The following is a 15927-nucleotide window of genomic DNA, read 5'->3' on the forward strand; positions in this document are numbered from 1 at the left end:
CTAAAATGAAAACACACATGAAATTGTGTTTGTGTACGGTATGTGCTTTGGGAGGGAGATGATCAGTTGAGGGAGGAAGTGGAAAAAAGCATTGTACAGAAAGAGCTAATTTTGGATTGCCTCCTACAGAGAAAGAAATGAAGAGTAGCATCAAGCAAGAACCTATTGAGAGGAAAGATTATATTGTAGAAAATGAGAAGGAAAAGCCCAAGAGTCGATCTAAAAAGGCCACCAATGCTGTGAGTGACATCTCCCTTTCTCCTTTTTCTTTCCTATTTTCCTTCTTCCCTTCCTTTCTTTAATCCCCTTGACCCCCAAGTTTAAACTTAAATTTGTGCTTTAAATAAGATTGTTTAACTTAGTGTCTGACAATAAAAATATCTTTTGAAGTCAGTTTGTAGTATTAGTTAATAAATGAGGAATGAGGAAATACATGATCGTACTATAAAGATGGTAGTAACATCTGGAGGGGGCATTGACTGCCATTTTCTGGAATACATTCAGTTTTAGCACTGAATAATAATGAACTGTAATCTAGCTCATTATACGTAGAATTGCTCTTAATTCACTAGCTCCCTTCTACATGAGCTGAAGGCTAGCTCAAAAATCCAAGTTAGTGTTTTCCAACTTTCCAGCTAGCAAAGGGAAGGAAGGAAATGGAAAGAAGGAACAAAAAAGAGAAAGGAAGGAGGAAGAGGAAGGAAGGAATGAAAAGGAAGTAGAGAAGGAAGGAAGAGAAAGAAAAGGAACAAAGGAAAGCAGTGGGGAGTAGGGAGGAGGGCATGGCAGAGTTAGAGGGCTGGGAGCTGTTTATTCTGTGGAAAACTTTTATTAAAAGTAAAGCCTGATGGCATTAGAAAGGATCTGGTTCTTCTCTACCCCCTTCTGAGAGCCTGAAACAGTGCTTTTTTTCATGGAACTAGAAATTATTCTAATTGAGTGTTCTCTCCATAAATGTCACCTTCTGCCCCACCCCCTCTCCCCAATACAATCAGAAAACTGACAGAGCTAGATTCCTATTTGCTACAGTAAATATACTGAAACAGTTAGACTCCCCGTTTAGTTGAATTCTCAGCTTTCTAGTATTGAGTAATAGTTTGCTATGGCTGCCATAAGGATGTGCCACAGACTGAGTTGCTTAAACAACAGAAATTTATTTTTTCACAGTTGTATAGGCTGGGAAATTTGAGATCAAGGTGTTGGCGGAGTTGATTTCTTCTGAGCCCTCTTTCCTTGGCTGTAGATGGCTGTCTTTCACATGGTCTTTCCTCTGTACATATCTTTGTCCTTATAAGGACACCAGTCATATTGGATGATTACCTCTGTAAGGACTCATTTCCAAATATAGTCACATTCTGAGGTACCGAGGGTTAGGACTTCAACATACGAGTTTTTGGGGGAATACAGTGTACCTGATAAAAAGTAATACCTGGCCGGGCGCGGTGGCTCAAGCCTGTAATCCCAGCACTTTGGGAGGCCGAGATGGGCGGATCACGAGGTCAGGAGATCGAGACCATCCTGGCTAACACGGTGAAACCCCGTCTCTACTAAAAAATACAAAAAACTAGCGGGGCGAGGTGGCGGGCACCTGTAGTCCCAGCTACTCCGGAGACTGAGGCAGGAGAATGGCGTAAACCCGGGAGGCGGAGCTTGCAGTGAGCTGAGATCCAGCCACTGCACTCCAGCCTGGGCGACAGAGCTAGACTCCGTCTCAAAAAAAAAAAAAAAAAAGTAACAACTATGCCTTATCACTGGGCATTAGGGGAAGTTCTTAACCATGACCCCTTAATTAGAATTAAAAGTGGTAGTTTATTTTTACTTTTTTAGAGACGACTGGAGTACAGTGACACAATCATAGCTACTGCTGCCTTGAACTCCTGGGCTCAAGGGATCCTCTTGTCCCAGCCTCTTAAGTAGCTGGGACCACAGGTGTGCACCACCATGCCCAGCTAATTTTTCTTTTTTAAATTTCTTGTAGAGACAGTGTCTTGCCATATTGCCTAGGCTGGTCTCAAACTCCTGGCTTCAAGCAGTCCCACCAGGCCCCCAGAAAGTGTTGGGATTACAGGCTTAAGCCACTGTGCCAGGAACTTTAAAACAGTTTTGTTTTAAATATGGAAAAATTATATTTTCCTTCACAAATTATACTTTTGGTTAGGTTGGTAATTTATTACCTGGTGTCTTTTTTTTCTCTTTTTTTTCTGAGACAGGATCTCTGTCACCCAGGCTAGAGTGCAACAGTGCAATAAGGGCTCACTCCAACCTTGACCTACGAGGCTCAAGCAGTCCTCCTGCCTCACCTCCCCAAATAGTTGGGACTACAGGCATGTGCCACCACACTTGGCCTGTAACCTTAGCATCTTGTTGTTTTGGAACCTACTAAAAACTTTAAATAACAAACTTTAAACATATGACAATTGAGAAAGCTAGGAGATTCCACCTTATATTTGGGTATGCATGAGGTATTGTGAAATATCCTTCATAGAAAGTGAAGCATTTTTATTTAAAGTATCCTTTATAGAGGTTGAAGCATTTGTAGCAGGATGTAGAGACTAGATTATGCCTCAGATCCATTTCATTTCTAGAATTTTAGAAAATCAAATAATAGATCATGTTCCTTTGTTCTCTACCCATTTTTATTGCTACAGGTGGATCTGTATGTCTGTCTCTTATGTGGCAGTGGCAATGATGAAGACCGGCTACTGTTGTGTGATGGCTGTGATGACAGTTACCATACCTTTTGCTTGATCCCACCTCTCCATGATGTTCCCAAGGGAGACTGGAGGTGTCCTAAGTGTTTGGCTCAGGTAATAATTAATGGTAGAGGTAACACTAGAAGATTTTTTTAGGGCATTTTTCTTTGCCTTTGAGTTTTTTTTATTTTTTATTTTATTTTTAGACAAGGACTAACTTTGTTGCCCAGGTTGGAGTGCAGTGGCACAAACATGGCTCACTGCAGTCTCAACCTCCCTGGCTCAAGCAGTTCTCCCACCTCAGCCCCCCAGGTAGCTGGAACTACAGGCCCATGCCATGATGCCTGGCTGATTTTTGTATTTTTTGTACAGAGGGGTTTCACCATGTTGCCCAGGGTTGATCTTGAACTCCTGACCTCAAATAATCCTCCTACCTCGGCCTTCCAAATTGCTGGGATTACAGGTCTGAGCCACCTCATTTGGCCTGCCTTTGAGTTTTAGATTTGGCAGTCGACAGTAATGAGGTCCATGAAGAAAACTGGGATGGACCTGAATAGGAAAGAGGTCTTAGAAGTGAGTTCCACAATGTATGTGGGTAGTTAAGAGGCAGAAAATAATTTGTAATAACTATCTTTTTTTAAAAAAATTCTTATAAAAAGCATTACATGCTCTTTGCAAGAATTATTAAAACACTGAACAACTTAAAAAGTAGAGCTATGCTTTCACAGTGCATACATAACCACTGTTAATGTCTTGGTGTATATTCATCCTGCCTTTTTTCTATTTTAAACAAATGGAGCTACATTATATAAGTAATTTTAGTAATCTGCTTTTTTCATTTATAGAGACATTTTCATGTAGCACTTTGATTACTGATGTTTTTAATAGTGCATGCTGTCATTGGTAAAATCTGAAAAGGATCTATGATTATCTTTTTGAGGTTTTTTTTTTTTTTTTTTTGAGACAGGATCTCACTCTGTCACCCAGGTTGGAGTACAGTGGAGTGCAGTGGTGTGATCTCAGCTCACTGCAACCTCTGCCTCCCCAGCTCAAGTGATCCTCCCATCTCACCCTCCCAAGTAGCTGGGACTATAGGCTTGCACCACCATGCCCAGCTAATTTTTGTATTTTTTAGTAGAGACAGGGTTTTGCCATGTTGTCCATGCTTTTATCAAACTCCTGAGCTCAGGTGATCCGCCTGCCTCGGCCTCCCAAAGGACTGGATTACAGGTGTGAGCCATTGCGTCCAGCCATTAGGATTATTTTGTATTAATATTATGTAGCAGTCAGTCTATTACCCTTGTTAGGGTTAAATTGTAATATAATAGTAAGGAGGTTTAAGTATAGCATGGATATAAAGGTTTGAGTGCTTTTCCGTGTAGCTATGTTACAACATAAGGATGTCTCTATCAATGGGAGGTCATTAAGCATGGGACAGGGCAGGGGGTCATGGATGTTAGATAAATTATTTAATAACTTGTAATAGGGATGACCTTATCAATGGATCTGGAATATTTAAGTCTATTGGCTCACGAAGATCTAAGGCAGTTTATACTGCCCCTGTTAACTCCCAGTATTAGATTATAATCAAATATTGCTGGCCTGAGAGCCATTCTGTTTCCATCAAGTGGTTTATCTCTATTTTGATCTATTGTATGTTGATTTTATAATTTTAACTCCCAGGAGAACATTATTACTCTCATTTTCAGTATTGAAAACATTATTTGATTTTGAAGGAAGTCGAATCTTTAGCCTGCCTCTTATAAGTATGTAAATTTATCCAAGTTGTGGTTGTTAAAACTGACATTTTATTTGCTCATTAGCAAATAAATAAAATGTATTTCATTTGCTTATTAAAATAACCACATTTTTCAGGCAGGTTTATTTTTATAATATAGACCTAGCATAGCAGTAGAATACACAGAGCCTTGTTTTGTATCTGCCAGCTTGATGATTGACCAAGTATACTTGGTGTTTTCAGTGTCACCTAGAACATAATTTTCTTTTTTATTTTCAGGAATGTAGTAAGCCACAAGAAGCATTTGGCTTTGAACAAGCAGCCAGGGACTATACCCTCCGTACTTTTGGGGAAATGGCAGATGCGTTCAAATCTGATTACTTCAACATGCCAGTCCATGTATGTACATATATACTGCTTCGATTTAGGATTTTAATAGCTTTTGGAGAAAAGTGTACCTGAAGACGGATTTTTAGTTGAGGCCTCACTCTATTAGGCATTATCACACAGAAAGCAGAATGAAACCTTTAATTTGTTTTGTGGTATTTAAAATTTCACAATACTTTAAAAAGCATTCTAATTTTTTATTTTAGGATTTCTCTAAAGATACCTCTTCCACACTGATCATACAGCACCAGTAATAGAATACTAATAAAGAAAATCATCAGCAATCGTTTTGGTCCAACAAATATAAAGAATACTTAACAAAATGTATTAAACGACTGCTATGTGCCAAGGAGTGTACTATGCATTGGGAACACATTTGTTGTATATTGTTATGTAATCATAAGTTAGTATTATAAATTTCAGGATGAGTCCATTTTTAATTCCCCTTTATGTACTTTGAAGCATAAGCATTTTCCATTCAGCATTTAATATTCCATCAAATGAGTACACCAAAATGTAATGCTTTAATTCTGGATATTTAAACTATGGTTTTTGTCACTACTAATAAAGCACTGCAGCAAACCCTTAATGCATGTAGTACTCTTTAATTGGATGATTTTCTTGGGATGATTATTGAAGTCAGATGAGAGTCATTCTCCCTCATTCCATCCCAGTGGCTGTAGCAATTTATGGATCCCAGCAATGTATGAGTGAACTTGTTTTTCCCCAACACCTCTAACATCAGCTATTAGTTACTTAAAATGTTTGCTTATTTAATGGACTTAAATTTATACTCCATTTGAATTTTCAGTTCTCTTGACTTCCATATGTGTTATATTTGCCAATATGTTTTGCTTAACCAATCCTGATGACTTGCATGTAACCTCTTCTATTTGTGGTTAACTGTATATTTTGACGAAATATTAGATGAGGACATTGAGGGATAGACGTTTAAATGTTACCTGCCTCTAGATTTACACCAGATTAACAACAGATTGACATTTAATCTGGTGACTCTTTATTCTAAGGGTGTGCTGCTACAAATTGCTCCTTTTGTCATATCCTATATACTGGCAGTCTCCAACCACCCCTTCCCCACCTGGCCATGAACCAGTACCAGTCGGTGGCCTGTTAGGAACAGGGCCACACAGCAGGAGGTGATTGGTGGGCAGACGTTACCACCCGAGCTCTGGCTCCTGTCAGATCAGCAGCTGCGTTAGATTCTCATAGGGCAAACCCTATTGTGAACTGCCCATGCAAAGTATCTAGGTTGCATATTCCTAATGAGAATCTAATCCCCCCACCTCCCAGCCCTTGCGCCCTGCCCTTCCCTAGGGGTCCATGGAAAAATTGCCTTCCATGAAACCCATCCCTGGTGCCAAAAACAAAGGGACATTGGGGATCACTGCTATAGACTTGTCTTTTTTTTTTTTTTTTGAGATGGAGTCTCGCTCTGTCGCCCAGGCTGGAGTGCAGTGATGCAGTCTCAGCTCACTACAAGCTCCGCCTCCTGGGTTCACGCCATTCTCCTGCCTCAGCCTCCCGAGTAGCTGGGACTACAGGTGCCTGCCACCATGCCCGGCTAATTTTTTGAATTTTTAGTAGAGATGGGGTTTCACCATATTAGCCAGGATGGTCTCAATCTTCTGACCTCGTGATCCGTCTGCCTTGGCCTCCTAAAGTGCTGGGATTATAGGCGTAAGTCACCGCGCCTGGCCTATACTGTCTTTTTTGTGTTGGTTGCCTACATTGCTCTCAGACAGGTCCAGTGAAAAGAATGAAAGGATGGACTCAGGTTATGTATTTGAAAGCATCTCAAAGTATAAAAGCATCATTGAAACAACAAACCATTATTACTGTGCTATTATCAACTGTACAGTACTATACGTTATTCAAACACAACTAACCATTATTACTATACAGTTTATGTTACATTTTTTGAAACACAGAAATATCTCCAAGTCATAAATAATTGCTTTCCTTGGCTCCCTTTTACAGTTGTGGCATGGCTGGTGATAGAGGAACATGAATTCCTTTTAGACAGTAGAGGTTTTCTGAATTGCCTAAGATCAATTATAGAACATTCTAGACACAATTTTTCCGTAGAGTGCTGTTCTTTGATTCCCATCACTAAGCTTAATTGGTCACAGACAGTTTGTGAGGGAACTCATTTTTTCTATTCCTTGTATTTCCAGATGGTCCCCACAGAGCTTGTTGAGAAAGAATTTTGGAGACTGGTAAGCACTATTGAGGAGGATGTCACAGTGGAATATGGAGCTGACATTGCCTCAAAGGAATTTGGCAGTGGCTTTCCTGTCCGAGATGGGAAAATCAAACTTTCACCCGAGGAAGAGGTAGGCATATAAGTGGCTTGGAAATTGAGGTATTGAAAGTCTGTTTGATTGGCTTGAAGTAACTTATGATTACTTTGAGCAAATCCTTAATTACCAGATTTTTAATGATTTCAAGAAAAGTAGAAAGAGCCTACAGAAGAATTCTAGTCCTAACTATGTCCTGTATTGTGGTCATAGGGGAAAATTACTTACCACCCTTTGCCTTCAGATTTTATAACCTTGGTTTCTCTTTCTGAAGAAAACCTGAAGGACTGAGACCAGGTCTATTTATTTTTGAACTTTAATATTTTTGAGTATTTTTTTCCATACTAGCAAACTATTCTTAGGAAGAGTTCTATTTCTATCTTGGTAGGAAAGTGTGATTTTTTTTTTTTTTGGTAGTTTTCTTTGAGAATATTACATATGATCAGAAAAGTACATAGTTATTATGTATACAGCCTGATGAATTTCCACAAACTGAACACACCCATGTAACCAGCACTAACTAAAACAAGAAATAGGATATTCCTAGCACCCCAGAAGTTATCTTTTTGCCTGCTCTCCTTCACTACTTTTCCTCTTTCAGGACAAGCACTATGCCCTCAGGATAATCACTATCCTGACTTCTAACACTATCGATTAGTTTGCCTGATTTTGAACTTTGTTAAAGTGGACTCATGGCTTATGTTCCTCTATATATATTTAAAAAGAGATAGATACAAAAGTATATGCTGTATAAATCCCTTTACACAAAGCTCAAAACTGGGCAAAACAAATCTCTGAGCATCCTAGAAGGTCAGCATGGTGGCCCCTCTTCTTCCACATTTCTTTTTTATTTTGGAGGAGAATATTTTTAGCTGGCCTTTTGAAACAGAGTTCTAAAATGTTAGCATTATATAGCTAAACCTTTATCCTCTTTTGTCTTCTTATTTTTAGGAGTATCTTGATAGTGGCTGGAATTTGAACAACATGCCAGTGATGGAGCAGTCTGTCCTTGCACATATTACTGCTGATATATGTGGCATGAAACTTCCTTGGTTGTATGTGGGAATGTGCTTTTCTTCATTCTGCTGGCATATTGAAGACCACTGGAGCTATTCAATTAACTACTTGCACTGGTGAGAAGTTCCAAAAAGAACCCATGAATAGTATGCAAGCTGGATAGGAAAACTTTCCTTTTCAGTGCAGATGTATGTGTCTTAACTGTGTCTAAAGAGTAATGAACTACTTTTTTTTCCCTAAGGTTTTTCACTTCTATTAGAACAGGCGTCCTGACAAGTTAAGACAGTGGTTCTCTAGACTTTTTTTTTTTTTTTTTTTTTTTAGATGGAGTTTTGCTCGTTGCCCAGGCTGGAGTGCAATGGCGCGATCTCGGCTCTCTGCAACCTCCACCTCCCAGGTTCAAGCAATTCTCCTGCCTCAGCCTCCCAAGTTGCTGGGATTACAGGCATGTGCAACCACGCCCAGCTAATTTTTTCTATTTTTAGTAGAGACAGGGTTTCTCCATGTTGGTCAGGCTGGTCTCGGACTCCCGACCTCAGGTGATCCGCCCACCTCAGCCTCCCAAAGTGCCGGGATTATAGGCGTGAGCCACTGTGCCCGGGTAAGACAGTGGTTCTTAAGATTCCTAGAGCATCCATGAATTCCCTGAAATTGCACACACACTACTTTGCAAGAACAACATATTTCTGGGGGAAAAGGTAGTTTTTATCTGAAGTAAAAAAGTCTTTACCTAGGCCGGACACAGTGGCTCACACCTTTTATCCCAGCACTTTGGGAGGCCGAGGTGGGCAGATCACCTGAGGTCAGGAGTTCGAGACCAGCCTGGCCAATATGGTGAAACCCTGTCTCTACTAAAAATACAAAAATCAGCTGGGTGTGGTGGTGCGCACCTGTAATCTCAGCTGCTTGGGAGGCTGAGGGAGGAGAATCACTTGAACCCGGGAGGCAGAGGTTGCAGTGAACCAAGAGACCCCACCATTGCACTCCAGCCTGGGCAACAGAGTGAAACTCCGCCTCAAAACAAAAAGAAGTCTTTACCTATAGAAAAAGCATATTCTAAGTAAAAGTTACTTTTACTTAGAATTTGATGGCCAGTGGTAGTCTGGATACCCTTTTGGGAGAAGTGTGAATTTTAGTAGTACCACAGTGTCCTCTAGGTCTGTGTGATGACCAGCCTCTCTTTTGTTGTGCTGAATTCAGGTATCACTACGCACAGTAGAGTGAGCCTTATCTTTGTGTGTGCATTGAGGGGGCAAGGTGGGAGGGATGTGCAGATATTTGGGCTTCTTTACTTTTTAAACTCTTCAAGCCATTTCTTCACATCTGTTTTCTTCTCTATTTTTCTTCTAAATATAAAAATATTTGAAAATCTATAACTCACTCAAATCCTCACACAAGGAATTTGAGGATGTACCACAAGAAAGAGAATTGGCAAATATATGTATAGAATTAATTCTACTTCCCTAGGCAGTTGCTCCCAGCTGTAAAATGAAGATTATATTTACCATACCTCACAGGGATGATACAGATAAATTGTTTGATAATTTAAAGTCCTTTGAAGAATAAGAATTCCTTAGAAATGCTAATTGCCTTATTAGTGTTTGATTTAACCTAGTCTGCCAGAATGGGCAAGGGAAAAGAAAAATGGCGAGTTGCCTTCCCTTGTCAGTTGCTTTAGGAAACTGTGGTAACAACATATCCTGAAGTGAATACGATACCTTATATTCTTAGAAATTCTAGATACCGGCTGGGCACGGTGGCTCACACCTGTAATCTCAGCACTTTAGGAAGCTGAGGTGGGTGGATCGCCTGAGGTCAGGAGTTCGAGACCAGCCCGGCCAACATGGTGAAACCCCGTCTCCACTAAAAATACAAAAATTAGCTGGCCATGGTGGTACACACCTGTAATACTAGCCACTCAGGAGGCTGAGGCAGGAGAATTGCTTGAACCTGGGAGGCGGAGGTTGCAGTGAGCCGAGACTGCGCCATTGCACTTCAGCCTGGACAACAGAGCAAGACTCAGTCTCAAAAAAAAAAAAAAAAGAAAAAAAAGAAATTCTAGGTGTCTGCATTTTCTAAAGAATCAGATAAAAATGGGAGGGGGGAGAGGAACCTTAAATGGAAAGTCTTCTGTTCATTCATACTTGAAGGGGGAAAATGTATTACATATGTTCACATCACATTCCTTTTTCTTTTTCTTTTTCTTTTTTTTTTTTTTTGAGGTGGAGTCTTGCTCTTGTCATCCAGGCTGGAATGCAATGGTGCAGTCTTGGCTCACTGAATCCTCACCTCCCGGGGTCAACTGAATCTTCTGCGTCAGCCTCCCAAGTAGCTGGGATTACAGGTGCCTGCCACCATGCCTGGCTAATTTTTGTATTTTTGTTAGAGATGGGGTTTCACCATGTTGGCCAGGCTGGTGTTGAACTCCTGACCTTGTGATCCACCCGCCTCGGTCTCCCAAAGTGCTGGGATTACAGGCGTGAGCCACCGTGCCCGGCCCACATTCACATTTCTAATGATACTTTGTCAGTTTGCGGTTTCCTTTGTAGCGTAGTCTTACAAAGCCAAGTCTGAAAAATATGAACTGGTAACCCATTTTGTTTGTGTTGGTGTTGCAGATTGATTTATTTTTATAATCTATTTCCAGGGGTGAGCCAAAAACCTGGTATGGAGTCCCAGGGTATGCTGCTGAGCAGCTAGAAAATGTAATGAAGAAACTAGCTCCAGAACTCTTTGTGTCCCAGCCAGATCTCCTCCATCAGCTTGTGACCATCATGAACCCCAATACCCTGATGACTCATGAAGTGCCTGTATGTTCTGGGTTAATCTTTCTGCCACTCAAGCTTAATTTACCACTTCTTTTTCCTTTTTATTCACTTTTTTATGATGTTGATTTGATTCTGTGTTTTCCATAGCATAAGTTGATAGCAGAAACAGCTGTTTTGCTGCGGTACTGTACATTTACTCAGTGGGACTGGATCCTTAGATACCATAAAAATTAATTTGTTGCAGCTAGTAACTAGATTGCTAAACAGCCTTCCTTTGCAAGTAATAATTGCAATTCATTGGTTTTAGTATATTTGTATGTGAAAATTTATTTCAAGGTCTTGGGCTTGTATTTTAGGGTTCACAGTCTAGACCAAAAAGTCTAGAGGTTGCTAAATGAAGTGACACCTAACAACAGGGATATGTTCTGAGAAATGCATTGCTAGGTGATTTCATTGTCATGTGAACTTCATAGAGTGTACTTACATAAACCTAGATGGTGTAGCCAACTATACATCTAGGCTATATGGTATAGGGTATAGATGCTGAGCTACAAATCTGTACAGCATGTTACTGTACTGAATACCTTAGATAGCTGTAACACAATAGTAAGGATTTGTGTATTGTATCTAAACAGAAAAGGTACAGTGAAAATACGGTATTATAATCTTACAGACCACCATTGATATGTGGTCTGTCTGTGACCAAAATGTTGTTATGTGGTGCACAGCTATACTGGCTTCCTTTTGGAGAATACTCTGAAGATATTTGGGAGGCCATATTGAAATGTATGAAGAGTCCATCTTAGCTAAATCAAATGTCAGTGATACATTTACAATGTTAAAGTGAATTCTTGAACTTGTTGTGACCTAAATTTTATGCTTTTGGGTTCATAGGCTAGTCAGTGGAGACAACAGAAAGGATTTTTATTTGAGGCATTATAAATTATGCATAGACCATAGCTTAGAAAATAATCACCAGTAAGCACCACAATCTCACCATCTTCTCGTAGTTATTTTTCTCATTGATATTTTTCTTTCCTTATGTTGACTGTTTTTTCCAATTTGTTAAGAGTAGATTGCTTTAATTGAGACCTGACCCTGGTTCTTTAATAATTGAGCAAACCTCCTGAGGTTAGATTCTGGACCTACAGAGATAGATGAATGAACTCCTTGTGCATTTAGGGATTCACAATATGAGGTAAAAGATAATGCTTATACAGATAATCAAAGGGTGGTTTCGTTTGACAGTGGTGCCAACTATGAGACTGATCTAATAACTCTTTTGGGAATCAGAAAGGGCTCATAAATGAGATGACATCTGTAGTAGGAGCTGGAACTCTGATAAATTATCACATGTTTGGCAGAGTTAGGGAAGGAGGAGAAGTATTCCAGGTAGAAGATATGGTGTTCCTGTGATGGGTCTTTTAACAGAACCCTGAAGGCCATATTACTACACAGATGGCTGGTCTCCACCCCTAGAATTTCTGATCCTGCTATTTTGTTAGTCTGAGTGGGGCTTGATGATTTGCATTTCCATCCTAGTGAATGTTGATGCTTTTGTTCTGGGGGACCATACACTAGGTAAGCATTGGTGTAGAAATATAGAGGCTTGAAAAGGAAATCTAATATTATTATATAATAATAAGCCCAGTGTAAGGATTTGTGTGCCTAGAGCATTATAGGTAATTTTGGGGTGAGGGTAGTGGTAGGAAGAAGGGAATGATGGGAGATAAGTTTGAGTTCCAAATGAGGAGGAGCTCTGTATGTTATGAGATTCTTGAAATAGAGTGGGATTTCTTTAATTGGTGGTAGAAGATACTTATTTGGGGGTAATAATAATATATTAGGATATTCTTAATTGTAGCTGTTTTTACAAGTTATACTTTGAATCTTAATATGGCCACATTTTTGTTTTGTGTTCGGATACTAATCAACTTTGGTAGTCTGGGATACTGCTCCATCTTGTGACATAAATTAGTATCGCTAGGTGATATTCTACTATAGTAATTTGTTTCTTCTGGCTCAATTTCAGAAAGCTGCCTTTTTTTGGAAATTATCTAATAGTCTGTGTCCAGATTGGTTTTAGTAACAATGTCACTCTTTAAGAAACTCAAAAATCTTCAATTTCTGTCTCTTTAGGTTTACCGAACTAATCAGTGTGCTGGGGAGTTTGTGATTACATTTCCAAGAGCCTACCACAGTGGTTTTAACCAGGGTTTTAATTTTGCTGAGGCTGTTAATTTCTGCACTGTTGATTGGGTATGTAATTGCAATTTAGTGAACCTTTTCAAATTTATTATTTTTCTTGAGGAAATTGAATATAATGTTTTAAAGTGTCATGTGGGCTAGGTGCGGTGGCTCATGCCTGTAATCCCAGCACTTTTGGATGCCAGGGCGGGCAAATCACCTGAGGTCAGGAGTTTGAGACCAGCCTGGCCAACGTGGTGAAACCCCATCTCTACTAAAAATACAAAAATTAGTCAGGCGTGGCGGTGGGCGCCTATAATCCCAACTACTTGGGAGGCTGAGGCAGGAGAATCACTTGAACCCAGGAGTTGGAGGTCACATTGAGTCAAGATCATGCCATTGCACTCCAGCTTGGGCAAGAGACTGAAACTCTGCCTCAAAAAAATAAATAAATGTCACACGGGTAGTTGCCTTGACCCATTACTGCTCAAATAGTCAGTCTGCAAATTATTTACCAGTCCACAATGAGATAAAGCACTTGTACCACAGTGTAAATCAAGCATGAATTACCTAAGCATACTGCTTAGTTCAGCTGATGTGTTTTCTTTTGTAGCAAGATTTTCTTGATAAAGAAAGGAGTCTGTTGATTTACATTCTGGCTGAAGCTCAGCATCTGATTGCAAACTGATAAATAATTCCAGTCTAAAGGCTATACTTTGTATAGTACTGGCTTAAATTATTTACAGTACAGCAATTTAAGGACACATTTGGTTTTAGTTAGTTGTAACGTTTAATTTTTATATTTGTATTAATACTTTTACCTAAAAAGATCTAGATTAAGTGTTGTTAAAGCTAATGAATTATTATTTTGTCATAATGGTACTTGCTATATCTATACTTATTTTCCATTATGTAGTTTTTTGGAGTATTATTCCCTGAAGTAGGTTGATCTTACCAGTTCAGCACAACTATTTCAGGAAATATATAAGGTCATACTTCTAACTAGATTCTACATTGTTGTAGATACTAATACATTGTTAATACATTGGGTCTTTTTTATTAAAAAAACACTTTTTAATTAAGATACGTAACATTATAGATCTTTGGTATGCAAAGATAAATAAGGCCTAGGGCCTAGGCTAGGAATCTTATGAGTCTGATGTGTTGTTTTTTTAAATTTTTTGAGACAGAGTCTCGCTCTGTCACCCAGCCTGTAGTGCAGTGGTGTAATCATGGCTCATTGCAATCTTGACCTCCCAGGCTCAAGCAATCCTTCCACATCAGCCTCCTGAGTAGCTGGAACTACAGGCGTGCACCACCACACCCAACTAATATTTGTTTGTAGAGATGGGATTTCACCACACTGCGCAGGCTGGTCTCCAATTCCTAGACTCATGCAAGGCTTGGCCTCCCAAAGTGTTGGAATTACAGGTGTGAGCCATCCACCTGGCCCAGAGTCTGGTTTTAGGGTTGGTAAATGATACGTGTTAAGACCCATAGTGTGATGTTTGGTAATTTGATGATAATGGGTCAGAGGTGTTTGCAGATAGAAGAAAGATGAATGTTATTTTTTTCTTTCCATCTTTTGATACAGCTGCCATTAGGCCGACAGTGTGTGGAGCATTATCGCTCGCTTCATCGATATTGTGTGTTTTCCCACGATGAGATGATCTGCAAGATGGCTTCCAAGGCTGATGTACTAGATGTTGTAGTGGCTTCAACTGTTCAGAAAGACATGGCCATTATGATTGAGGATGAGAAAGCTTTAAGGGAAACTGTCCGTAAATTGGTAAGGCTTATGGAAATCCAACTGCATGTTGTCATTGGGTATTATTTAGTAAAATTCTTACGCACTTTAATATCATTTAAAGCAGTCTTTTTAAAGCGTATTTTCTTTGAGGCCATTGTAATAGATGTAGTATCTCGTGGTTTTAATTTTTATTCACTATCTTATTTGCCACATGTACATATGTCTCTTTGAAGTAGCTGTTCAAATGTTTTGCCCCTTAAAAAAAAATATTTTGTAGAAACAGGGTCTCACTATGTTGCCCAGGCTGGTCTCAAACTCCTGGGTTCAAGCTATCCACCTGACTCAGCCTCCCAATGTGCTGGGTTTACAGGTGTGAGCCACCACACTCGGCTTGCCCTTTATTTTTTAAAAAATTTGATTGTTGTAATAATTCTTTATGTGTTCTGCCTACCAGTTTTTTTTTTTTTTTTTTAAATCAGATAGGCGTTTTGCTAATATTTTCTCCCAATCTGTGGCTTGTCTTTGATTTTCCTACCAGTGTCTTTCAGCAAGCAGGAGTTTTTCATTTTGATGAAGTTCAGTTTGTTAATTATTTTCTTGTGTGAATCATGGTTTTTTGGTTTCCTATTTAACAAATCTTGCCTAATCCAAAGTTACAAAGATTTTTCTCCTACAAAGTCAAAGTCATCAAGTTTTACATTTAGGTCTTTCATCTATTTCAAGTAATTTTTGTTTTTCAAAAATATGAGTCAAGGTTCATTTTTTAACATGTGGATATCTAGTTCTTCCAGCAGCATTTCTTGAAAAGACTGTCTTTTCTTCATTAAATTGCTTTGGCACCTTTGTTGAAAATCAATTCACCACATAAGTATGGGTCTATTTCTGGACTCTGTTGTGTTCTGGTGATCTGTGCATCTATTCTATTGCTAATACCAAATGGTTTTGATTATTGTAGCTTTCTAAGAAGTCTTGAAATCAGGTAGTATGAGTCTTCCAACTTTTTTTTTTTTTTTTTTTTTTTTTTGAGACAGAGTCTCGCTTAGTCGCCCAGGCTGGAGTGCAATGGCGC

At 39.3% G+C, this 15927-nt stretch overlaps 2 protein-coding genes across 6 annotated transcripts in view; one reads left to right on the top strand and one right to left on the bottom strand.

Annotated features, from left to right (window-relative positions):
• Positions 1-15927, bottom strand: part of TMEM183A (transmembrane protein 183A) — a 604310-nt gene that overhangs the window by 324697 nt on the left and 263686 nt on the right. The gene's annotated exons all lie outside the window — the stretch shown is intronic.
• The window catches only part of KDM5B (lysine demethylase 5B), an 83469-nt gene that overhangs the window by 46522 nt on the left and 21020 nt on the right, over positions 1-15927 (top strand). For all 5 annotated transcript variants that reach the window (XM_050762270.1, XM_050762293.1, XM_050762283.1 and 2 more), the window contains 8 exons: positions 130-239; positions 2649-2807; positions 4711-4830; positions 7014-7172; positions 8088-8269; positions 10801-10963; positions 13061-13180; positions 14703-14897. In XM_050762270.1, coding sequence (XP_050618227.1) covers positions 130-239; positions 2649-2807; positions 4711-4830; positions 7014-7172; positions 8088-8269; positions 10801-10963; positions 13061-13180; positions 14703-14897 — 1208 coding nt within the window. The remainder of the gene's footprint in view (positions 1-129; positions 240-2648; positions 2808-4710; positions 4831-7013; positions 7173-8087; positions 8270-10800; positions 10964-13060; positions 13181-14702; positions 14898-15927) is intronic.

The sequence above is a fragment of the Macaca thibetana genome, chromosome 1 (genome assembly GCF_024542745.1).
Source record: "Macaca thibetana thibetana isolate TM-01 chromosome 1, ASM2454274v1, whole genome shotgun sequence".
NCBI lineage: Eukaryota > Metazoa > Chordata > Mammalia > Primates > Cercopithecidae > Macaca > Macaca thibetana.